At 39.2% G+C, this 12118-nt stretch overlaps 1 protein-coding gene across 3 annotated transcripts in view; it reads left to right on the forward strand.

The window, feature by feature from the left end:
• Positions 1 to 1159: 1159 nt before the first annotated feature.
• The window catches only part of LOC127622300 (inactive phospholipid phosphatase 7), an 11227-nt gene continuing 268 nt past the window's right edge, over positions 1160 to 12118 (forward strand). Inside the window, exons 1-3 of one of the 3 annotated variants that reach the window (XM_052096381.1) lie at positions 1160 to 1336; positions 2391 to 2954; positions 11757 to 12118. The exon at positions 11757 to 12118 is cut by the window's right edge and continues 268 nt beyond it. In XM_052096381.1, the coding sequence (XP_051952341.1) occupies positions 2492 to 2954; positions 11757 to 11827 (534 nt within the window). In that variant the 5' untranslated portion in view covers positions 1160 to 1336; positions 2391 to 2491 and the 3' untranslated portion in view covers positions 11828 to 12118. Of the gene's footprint in view, positions 1337 to 2121; positions 2955 to 6069; positions 10516 to 11756 lie in introns of those variants that run through there. The other 2 variants (XM_052096367.1, XM_052096373.1) reach the window with 2 other exon arrangements.

Here is a 12118-nt window from a genome sequence, read left to right on the forward strand (position 1 = left end):
GTATTAGATTTGCACTACGTGTGTGTGTGTGTATGTGGGTATGTATGAAGGTGAGTGTATGTACGTATATGTATAATTATTTATTTTGTGTTCTTTTTTGTTTTTAATTACCTATGTCTTGCTGCTGTTTTTGGTATTGTTTGTATTGTTGTTGACTGGAAGCTCCTGTCACCTAGACAAATTCCTTGTCTGTGTAAGCATACTTGGCAATAAAGCTGATTCTGATTCTGATTCTGATTCTGATCTGGTCTAATTCTTTATTGTGTGTGCACGCATACTTGCATTGCTTTAACCCCTCTTTGTAAGTCCCACCTTCTTGCACACCAATTGGTCGATTACAAGAGACTTGCAGCAACTATTGGCCAAATCCCTGCGCTGTTGTGTTTGGCATCAAACAGTTGCTTGACAGTAGCAGCAAATGACAGCTGAGTGAAACAATGCCCAAACGGAAATGCAAATTTACACAAGATTTGCACAAATAATCCCATACTTTCGTGCAGGTGGAGATCCGTGGGAAGCAGAATGTATGACATGTAAAGCTGGCACTTATATGCCAGTTGCCAATAAAGGTGCAAGTGATTTAGAAGCTCTCATGAGCTCTGCGAAGCATCAAGGGTCAGCAAAAGGTGAAAGTTCATCAGGTAAATTTACAGACTACTTAACGGATTGCTTCATTTTCCATGGCCATTCAAAATAATAGTAACAGTAAAAAATGAAGGTACACTCATGGCATCATATTTTATTTTAGTACATGGACATTTAAAAGACTTTTGGAAATTTGTATTTCTTTATGTTATGCTAGAATAGTGTCTTTTTCGCTGTATTAAAGTTTGCATTCATAGTAACACTGTTGAACCCTATTTTTCCAAATCCATCGTTTAAGCACCTTGGAGAACGCCAAATTACTGTTAGAATCCTACTATATACTGACTGTCCTCATTAATATTAACTACATGTATATGACGTAACCTGATTAATATTCATAAGTCAAGGCCTTACCATAATAAGTTTCGTTCATTCGACGACTGACAGTCCCTCATTTACCAACGTCTATCTTTCAGCCAATGAGGGAGACGTACTGGACAAACGTCACTTTGGGTAATTCATATTCATGAGTAATGCCTTCGCCATAGTAAAATTGGCGCTTTTGCGATGAACCGATCATGATGGGTGCTAATGTATAGGTTATAAATACAACGTGTTTTGCAAACGCACATGTTTGACTGTTTTTCTATGTGTGTGTTTGTGTTGTATTGTAGTTAATCCGATGTCCATCTACAGACTGTGAAACGGGTCCTGATACACCAGTGTTTTCTAATGCAGCTGGGATTCTGAGGTGAGCTAGGCCATATGATGTTTTACATGTGCATTAAGATTAAACATGTCTTTTTTTTTTTTTTTTACATAACGATATGGTAGTGTGCGTGGGCTGCTTGTAATATTTGAGCAGATGACACTGTCCTCATAGAAATAGACCATGGCAGAAAAAACACCTTTGGTCGCCCAGGCTGGGCTCCTTTTCTCATTGGCGCCAATGGTTTCTACGATCTACTCTACCGGGCGGGCTATGAGACCAGCTAAAAACAGTGTTCAAAATCCCAATGAAAGCAGCTAACTGACCCGACCAGCCTGGACACCAACCACCAGCTTAGACTGGATATAGCGGATTGTTTTTTCAGTTCTCATATGGTCATCATTTGGTTTGGACAGCAAAGGAAAGTATAAACATATTTATTCAAATGTTGTTTTTTTGGTATTTTATTTTTGCTGCAAATTTATTGTGTAAATTGTCCTGTGTTGTGATTGTCCTCCTCATATTGAAGATGTAACAAAAAAGGCTACCAATTTTTGACCTTTGTGGAGCATCATCTTAATGAAATCAGTGACGAAAATGATGATAATAATGATAACATTATATAATGTTACGAAGACAAGGCAAAAAAGAAGCCTCGCTGCGATAATTAAATGATTTGAATTAAAACGTACTAGTGATAGAAACATGCAGAGAAAAAAAACACATTAACAATGCCGTCAATGTTTTTATTTGTATTTTTTTAAGAAAATAAAAATCTTGAAAGAGTTTATGCTCTCTTCTATAAAGTAGCTTATACTTCAGTATACTCAATATATGCTATTATTTCATGAGCTCAGGTTTTCAGAACAATTTTCTCTTGTTGTTTATGTTGATAAATATTTAATACGTCTGAGACATGTTTTAATAATTCATTATCCCTTAACCCTTACTTTTGTCAAAGACAGAATCGTGTTACTCACTATGCATTAATATTCCATCATCGTTCACAGAGTATCAGACTGCTGTTGATCTAAAGAGCAACAGAAGGTGCAAAACACACACACACTCCTAAATGTCTCATTTATTTCTGACACAGTTTATAACAGGAAACGGACCACAGACCTCCTTTGAGTGTACACGTGACTGCTGTGTGTATCATCAACAACTTCATCTATAGTCTGAACAACAAACCACAGGATGCCTTTAAACCCGATCCGGTGCAGAGTAAAGGAGCGCAGCAGCTGTGTTCTGGGTCGACCTGAGTTCTTATCGCTGAATCAGCCACCGCGACACAGCAGAACATCGAGAAGAACCAGCCAGTCCAAGAACCAGCAGAACCAGCCGTGTGAGAACCCACCAGAACCCCCCGAGAACATGAAGGAACGTAAAGAAGCGGCCAGGCTGCCGGATGAAGACTGCATGCAGCTCAACCCATCCTTCAGAGGAATCGCCATCAACTCTCTGCTGGCCATCGACATCTGTCTGTCCAAGCGTCTGGGGGTGTGTGTCCACACATCGTCCTCGTGGGGCAGCGTGCGCTCGGTGGTCACTTTGCTGGCGCTGACAGGTCACGGCATCACATGGATCTGTGGCACTCTACTGTGTCTCATGCAGAGTAACACGCTGGCCGGACAAGAGGTTCTGATCAATCTATTGATCGGTAAGATTCTCATATGTGGAGTTGTGATGGATCTGCTTATGTGTGAGATTTTAAATCAAGAGCCTAAAGCGCTGGAGAAATACACAATATTAAATGTGACATGTGCAGGCGGTCTGAGGTCTCTGGTGACTTCTTGATCATGCAACTGGGTTTGTAGGACAGTGATGAATACTTCAATGTGTGCAGTCTAAAAGAAAGTTTAAAACAGCGCTACTCGCACGCGACCCTCGAGCCATCTTTTTACGGCCCACGTTATGTTGTCCTCATCAAATATATAATCAATATAAAATGTGTATGAATTGTGTTTAGTTTTTTTCAAGAGTGTTTACGGTCGTTTTTTTTGTGTCGCTGAATCACAAAACAGTTAGAGAGGGAAATGCCTAAAAATTCCCCAAGTGCCTAAAACTTTTGCACAGCACTGTATATATATATATATATATATATATATATACACACACACACACAGTAGCAAGAAAAATTATGTGATCCCTTTAGAATAAGCTAGTTTTCTGCATTAATTGGTCATGAAATGTGATCTCATCTTCATTAAAGTCACAAAAATAGACAAACACAATGTGATTAAGCTTACAACACACACACAATTATAATCTCTTAATAAATATTTATTATTATAATGTCTTTATTGAACACATTCCCATAAAATATTCACAGTGCTGTGGAATCTCAGTGGGGTTAAGGTCTGGGCTCTGACTGGGACACTCCAAAAGATTGGATTTTCTTTTTCTGAAACCATTCTGTTGAGGATTTACTTCAATGATTAGGGTCATTGTCCAGACCCTAAATGGAGACCGTTTATTGTCTATAAACAGTCTTCATTTCAAATCAGATGATTGCAACACACTCCAAAAAAGTGGAGACGGGCAATTTAAGACTAATAACAATTTGACGAGTTGAAATAACAAGGCGATGTGAAACAGGAGATGGTAAACAGGTGATTCTCCAAAGAACACTGTTCCCCAAAGACAAATTGGAAGGATTTTGGGCATTTGGCTCTCTACAGTTCATAATATAATTAAAATATTCAAGGAATCTGGTCAAATCCCAGTGCATAAGGGCAAGACGAAAACCATTTCTGAATGTGCATGATCTCTGATCCCTTAAAAAACAGCATTTTTGTGTAATGATATAATGAACATGGGCTTGGGATTACTTTAGTAAAGCTTTGTTAGTCAACACCACTCGCCGCTGCATCCACAGATGCACATTAAGACTTTACTAAGCAAAGCAGAAGCCATACATCATCACTGTCCAGAAGTGTTGCCGACTTCTCTGGGCTCGGTCTCATCTTAGATGGAAAGTAGAACAGTGGAACTGTGTTGTTTGATCTGATTAGTCCACATTTCAAAGCTGTTGTGTTATTCGGGCCAAAGAGGAAAAGGGCCATCCAAGCTGTTATTAGCATCAGGTCCAAGCCAGTGTCTGTATGGGTCAGGGGTGTGTCAGTGCCCATTGCATGAGTAACTCACACATCTGTGAGAACACCATGAATGCAGACAGATATGTACAAATTTTGGAGCAACATATACTGCCATCCAGCGCTGTCTCTTCCAGGGATGTCCCGGCATTTTCCAGCAGGACAACTTCAGACCACATAGTGCCCGGATTTCAAGTGCATGGCTGTGTGAGCAGAGAGTGCGGGTGCTAGATTGGCCTGCAGTCCTGACCTGTCTCCAATTGAGAATGTGTGGCGCATTATGAAGCACACCATATGGCAACGAAGACCCCGTACAATTGTGCAGTTAAAGACCTACATAATGATGAATGCGGGAAAATTCCACTTTCTAAACTTAACAAACTTGTGTCTTCAGTGCCCAAATGCTTAATAAGTGTTATTAGAAGAAATGGTGATGTTTCACACTGGTAAACACTTGATCGTCCCACCTATTTTGGAGAGTGTTGCAATCATCTGATTTGAAATGACTGTACATTTTCAAAAAGCTGTGAAATTCACAAGCAAAGACGTCATATAATGTGGAGTTGTAGTGCTTTACAAAGGGTGATTATATTTTTTGTTTTTATAAGCATTTATCATACTGTCCCAACTGTATCGGAATTGGGTTTGTATAAGATAAAGTAGCTCTAACCCCCACCTCCAATCTCTTTTCATTAACTGGATGCCAGGTTTGACAACTCCTGACTCTAATTAGCTTTTTTTGTTGTTTTTAGTCTAGGGATTTGTGGTGTCAGTTGTCTAGTTTCCATCCACCTTTCGCACTATTTTGTTGTCGACAAAGTAAAAAAAAATAAAATTGCGACATTTGCCACTTTCTGCCTGTTTCCATTCAAATGGCCTTTTATCGCTAAAAATGGTGTTTGTGATGACGTCATGCCTAAAAAAACACTGTGTTGCATAAGTTTTAGCGCAATAGAAATCTGCCCTGAAGCCGTTTCCATACAGAAAAGTGTGTATATCGCGAATTCTCCTCCCAGATGTCCCTAATTTATTTCCTCTGAAGTTTGGGTAAAATGGGGAGAGTATTGAGACAATTCATTGAAATGAGACAGTTTACCGTCATTTTAATGAACAAATAAAAGCAATCGGAAGAGGAGGAATTGCAATTAAAAGGGAACAGTCGCCTTTGTGATCGGACTGTAATATTGGTCCTGATGTTGTACCTATCGCAGTTTGGCACCGGTTCCGACCCGAAAGCAGATCGTTATAGCTCTGTTGAAGCTGGCAACCTGCCGGCAAAAGTAGTGGCGGAAACGTTCTGTCTCAGTATAAGGACCATCAATCGATGTGTTTATGTGTGCACAGATATTAAAGAAAAACTAAATGATGCGGTGTAATATCAGAGTTTACATATGATACATTCCTGATATTTAATATTCAATATAAAAATATTTAAACATTTTTAAATGTTCAAAAGCTCATTTTCTGAAAGTGAACTCGGCATTGGACAAATAGTTCTGATAGTTTATAGTCTTGAAAAAAGTGCAGAACATCGGCCAACTATCGTGTTGATTTTTGCCAATAACCGATAGTTCCAAAAGCAGTTCTTGGAGCCGAATGATCAGCAAAAACGATTAATAGAGGAATTTTAACCTGTTCTTTGCTGTGTAATCTCATTAACTTCGCTCTCTTCTCTCTCAGCTCTGATTCTTGATGTCGTAACTGTAGCAGGAGTACAGAAACTGGTCAGACGCAAAGGACCCTGGGACCTCAATCCTGGTTTTCTGGACTGTGTGGCTCTGGACACGTTTTCGTTCCCAGCAGCTCACGCAAGCAGAGCGGCAATGGTCTCCAAGTTTCTCCTGTCTCATCTGGTGCTTGCCGTCCCGCTGCGAGTTCTTCTGGTGCTGTGGGCGTTCCTGGTGGGCCTGTCTCGGGTTCTGCTGGGTCAGCACCACCTGACGGACATGGCGTGCGGATTTGCTCTGGGTCTCCTGCTCTTCAGTCTCATGGAGTCGGTGTGGTTGTCGTCTAGCGCCTGTCAAACCATCATCTCCATGGGAACCTTCAGCTGGAGCTCCACCCACTAGAACTTCACCTCATACAGAGGAGCATACAGCGGGCTACAAACGTCTGGACCGTCATTAAAAGTGCTTCTATTTTTTGTGTTAACAGTTAGTTCTGCTCCTCTAATCTGATTGGTCAAGCAGCATTCCAAGAGTGCTGATAGCACTGGGACGCATCACTGTTTAAATCGCTCAGATTGTCTGTGGTGTTCCAGAACAGAGTAAATGACATCAGGGAGCAGTGGATGTGGAATGGATGAAAGTCGAAGCATCAGTGCAATAAAACTGATGGATTTTTATGACTTTTGGTTTCGAAAATGGTTCTCAGTTGTGCATTCTTCTGACGATGTACTAAAATACTCCAACAGTGTTTCCGGTGCTTCTATTCAGTGGCACTGCAACAACGCTAGTGAATCAACAGCATGAAACATACTGCGTAACTCTACGAATGAGTCGGTTCTTTTTATTGAATGAAAATCTTGCAACTACAAGAACAGTTTTTTTGTTTTTTATCACATTTTCTCCCCACTTTGGCATGCACAATTCCCAGTTTTTACTAGGTCCTCCTGCTGGCGCGGTTACTCACCTCAATCTGGGTGGCAGAGGACACGGCTCAGTTGCCTCCGCTTCAATCCATGCATCTTATCATGTGGCTCGCTGTGCATGACCATATGGAGACTCATGGTACTCTCCGTGATCCATGCACAACTTACTATGGGCCACATTGAGAGCGAGAACCACTAATCACCACCACGAGGATGTTACCCCATGTGACTCTACTTTCCCTTGAAGCCAGGCCACGCCTGGCTGGAGTCACTGTGCACATGCTGGATTCGAACTCGCATCTCCCGGGGTGTAGAATTGTTACTGTGTTATGTAAACTTCAACAACCAGAGTGATTTCTGACAGCGTGTTGTGAAAGATACATGCAACATAGTCTCATGAGATTTTGTCACAATACTACGATACACTTAATAAATAAACTGAAAAATACAACTTAACATCAATCGAGCACATACGCTTCACTTACACTTGTTCAGAACCCGGGAGTGCTGCTTTCATCCTTATTTCACATCAGGGCTTTTAACATTAATATGATGGTTATGATTACACTCTGGGCAGGGTAAGGTGTTACAACCCCAATTCTGAAAAGGTTGGGACAGTATGAAAACTGGTAATAATAACAAAAAGGAGTGATTTGTAAATTATATTCACCCTTTTCTTTATTTAAAGCACTACAACTAAACATTATATGATGTCTTTCCTTGTGAATTTCATTGAAAATTTTGTAATTTCAAATCACATGATTGCAATGAGCACCATAAAAGGTGGGACGGTCGAGTGTTTACCAGTGTGAAACATCACCATTTCTTCTAATAACACTTATTAAGCATTTGGGCACTGAAGACACAAGTTTGTTAAGTTTAGAAAGTGGAATTTTCCCGCATTCATCATTATGTAGGTCTTTAACTGCACAATTGTACGGGGTCTTCGTTGCCATATGGTGTGCTTCATAATGCGCCACACATTCTCAATTGGAGACAGGTCAGGACTGCAGGCCAATCTAGCACCCGCACTCTCTGCTCACACAGCCATGCACTTGAAATCCGGGCACTATGTGGTCTGAAGTTGTCCTGCTGGAAAATGAGGAGACAGCGCTGGATGGCAGTATATGTTGCTCCAAAATTTGTATATATCTGTCTGCATTCATGGTGTTCTCACAGATGTGTGAGTTACTCATGCAATGGGCACTGACACACCCCTGACCCATACAGACACTGGCTTGGACCTGATGCTAATAACAGCTTGGATGGCCCTTTTCCTCTTTGGCCCGAATAACACAACAGCTTTGAAATGTGGACTAATCAGATCAAACAACAAAGTTCCACTGTTCTACTTTCCATCTAAGATGAGACCGAGCCCAGAGAAGTCGGCAACACTTCTGGACAGTGATGATGTATGGCTTCTGCTTTGCTTAGTAAAGTCTTAACGTGCATCTGTGGATGCAGCGGCGAGTGGTGTTGACTAACAAAGCTTTACTAAAGTAATCCCAAGCCCATGTTCATTATATCATTACAGAAAAATGCTGTTTTTTAAGGGATCAGAGATCATGCACATTCAGAAATGGTTTTCGTCTTGCCCTTATGCACTGGGATTTGACCAGATTCCTTGAATCTTTTAATTATATTATGAACTGTAGAGGGCCAAATGCCCAAAATCCTTCCAATTTGTCTTTGGTGAACAGTGTTCTCAAAGTGCAGGATTATTTGCTGAAGCATCTGTTGGCAAATTAACAAGTCTCAAATGATCCTTGCTCTTGAAGGACTAGGCTGTTTTTGGAGGCTCCTTATTTACTCTGACACGATTTTATCACCTGTTTACCATCTCCTGTTTCACATCATCTTATTTCAACTCGTCAAATTGTTATTAGTCTTAAATTGCCCCTGTCTCCACTTTTTTGGAGTGTGTTGCAATCTTGTGATTTGAAATAACTGTACATTTAAAAAAAACTATGAAATTCACGAGGAAATACGTCATATAATTTGGAGTTGTAGTGCTTTAAATATCGCAAAGAGTGAATATAATTTACAAATCACTCCTTTTTTTATTTTCATTAGCATTTTTCATACTGTCCCAACTTTTTAGGAATTGGGTTTGTACACTGTATTGTTAGGTTTAGAGACGGGGTTTGGGTTAGAGTTTAAAGTTATGAAAATACAATGTTAATTGTATTTGCAAATTAACACCGAACAAACACTACATCAGAAACTACAAGGACACATTGTGAAGCATCGCTCATTGGTGGGAGTATAACTAACTATTTAGTTTGAATAAACTCACCTTGTACTATTGTGATGAATTCTTGTGAGATTGGTTTTGTTGTAAAAAGTAGTAAAAATGAATGAATACAATTTAATGGTTAAAAATCTGTTAAAACATTTTGCAAGAATCTGTTGTTTAAATCTGAAATTATCTCATAATTTGGTAATCCAGTAAGAACTGCATTTATTTCTTTATATATCTTCCTAAAACGTTTTTAAACCATTGCTAATGGAACCGTTAACTGTAATTGGAAGTGGAATTATTAAATTCCTCATGATTACAATCACTTTTGGTGACAAAAAGCTTGAAGCTGTGGCTTCTTTTGGAATTTTATTGCAATGGCGGAAAGAAATACACAACCTATCTGGCCAAATTTTGTCTGAAATGTAAGTTACTCTGTATGAGTTTCTTGTTTACTGAACTGTTTTCTCACATTCGTTCTCTTGCACTGAATATCAGTCATGTGATTAGTGGAATGCAAAGGTTTATATATGCACAGCCCTTGCATATTTATTGAGGATTGCAATACTCTCAGGTCTGTTCAACATATTTGTTTAAATCCATTTAGTAGAATTAGCAAATTTTTAGTACAGAAAATGCAAAACCTCTCCAGAGATTGTGTGTCTGGGCTTATTTTCTCTCAAACCCATCTCACAAGTCACGACATTGTTCCGTTTCTTATTTTCAGTTCTGCAGAACTGAGACCCTCAGAGGAAGTTACTCCGAAAATACTCTAGTGGCCAAAAGTTTGGAATAATGTACAGATTTTGCTCTTATGTAAAGAAATTGTTTTTCTCATTCACCAATGTGGCATTCAACTGATCACAATATATAGTCAGGACATTAATGATGTAAAAAATTACTATTACAATTTGAAAAAAAAAAATCAGAACTTCTTAAACTACTTAAGAAATTAAAATCTACTTAACTAAGAGTTTTCATAAAAAAATCCTCCACATGCAGCAATGACAGCTTTGCAGATCCTTGACATTCTAGCTGTCAGTTTGTCCAGACTCTCAGGTGACCTTTCACCCCACACTTCCTGTAGCACTTGACATAGATGTGACTGTCTTGTCGGACACTTCTCACACACCTTACAGTCTAACTGATCCCACAAAAGCTCAATGGGGTTCAGATCCATTACACTCTTTTCCAATTATCTGTTGTCCAATGTCTGTGTTTCTTTGCCCACTCGAACCTTTTCTTTTTGTTTTTCTGTTTCAAAAGTGTCTTTTTCTTTATAATTCTTCCCATAAGACCTCCTGAGTCTTCTCGTTACTGTTGTACATGAAACTGGTGTTGAGCGGGTAGAATTCAATGAAGCTGTCAGCGGAGGACATGTGAGACGCCTATTTCTCAAACTAGAGACTCTGATGTACTTATCCTCTTGTTTAGTTGTACATCTTCCACATCTCTTTCTGTTCTTGTTACAGTCAGTTGTTCTTTGTCTCTGAAGACTGTAGTTGACACCTTTGTATGAAATCTGCAGTTTTTTGGCAAGTTCAAGCATTGTATAGCCTTCATTCCTCAAAACAATGATTGACGGATGAGTTTCTAGAGAAAGATGTTTCTTTTTTGCCATTTTTGACCTAATATTGACCTTAACACATGCCAGTCTATTGTATACAGTGGCAACTAAAAAACAAACACAAAGATAACGTTCAGCTTCATTTAATGAATCAAATATCTTTCAGCTGTGTTTGATATAATGGTGTATAGGGGTCAATGGAAAGGAGGAGGCAAGAACCGGCTTGACAATATAAATAATAGTTTTAATGATAAACTTAAAAGACAAACAAACACACACGAAGGACATGCCCGTAATTCTCTCTCTCTCGCATCGCTATCATCGGCCTTTATCCCTCTTGGAGGCTTAATTTGCCTGATAAGGGACCGGGTGTGTATGATCACGACCCGGCCCCGCCCTCCGCCATGCCACAAATGGCAAGTGATTTTCTCATATCAAATGATCAATTTAGCATGATTATTCAAGGATAAGGTGTTGGAGTGATGCTGCTGTCTAAATTTGATCAAAAATGACTTTTTTCAAATAGTGATGATGTTTTTTACATCAGTAATGTTCTGACTATACTTTGTGATCAGTTGAATGCCGCTTTGGTGAATTAAAGCACCAATTTCCTTCTGAAACAGCAAAATCTGTAAATTACTTCAAACTTTTGGCCGCCAGTGTAAGTAAATGTGTAAAATGCCTGTAAAATCCACTGATAATGTAAATTCTCCCTGATGTATGGTGTTAATACAGGGGACATTCACAGACCTTTAAAAGACACTTTTAGAAGAACATAGTTACGAAGTTCCTCCACTTTAAATATTTTGAAAATTCTACTTTTTCCAACTCATCCAAGACTGTTTGCTCTATTCGCATGAAATGTAATGTGTGATTCATAAAGTTGTTTGGGAAATATCAGCTAATATATATTTACAGGCGTGCCCCGTAATGACTCATTGACCTGTATCTTTTGATTTGGACTTCCACAGATGGACAGCAGGACACTGAAGACACATGCCAAATTTCATCCATTTCTGATACTATGGTGTGCTATAAATAAACAACAGCTCTAAACATTTAAACTTCAGAACAAGCAATACAACTAGATGTGTGTGTCCAAATTTGGCAATCTTGGTCATTTCCAAACTGCTTTGACCCTGACGGTTGCTGCATTTAGTAATATTTTGTGTTTATTTAACATGACTGATCGTAGTGTTCATGTACCTCTGGAATATTTCTAATGTGTTCTATTGCAGTGGACAGATGTTTAACTTCTTCAAAAGTCATCATTTAAAAAAAGAACGTCTTTTCTGAAAATGTGTCCTTTAGTGGTTTATTAATTCATGAGGTT

The sequence above is a fragment of the Xyrauchen texanus genome, chromosome 3 (assembly GCF_025860055.1).
Source record: "Xyrauchen texanus isolate HMW12.3.18 chromosome 3, RBS_HiC_50CHRs, whole genome shotgun sequence".
NCBI lineage: Eukaryota > Metazoa > Chordata > Actinopteri > Cypriniformes > Catostomidae > Xyrauchen > Xyrauchen texanus.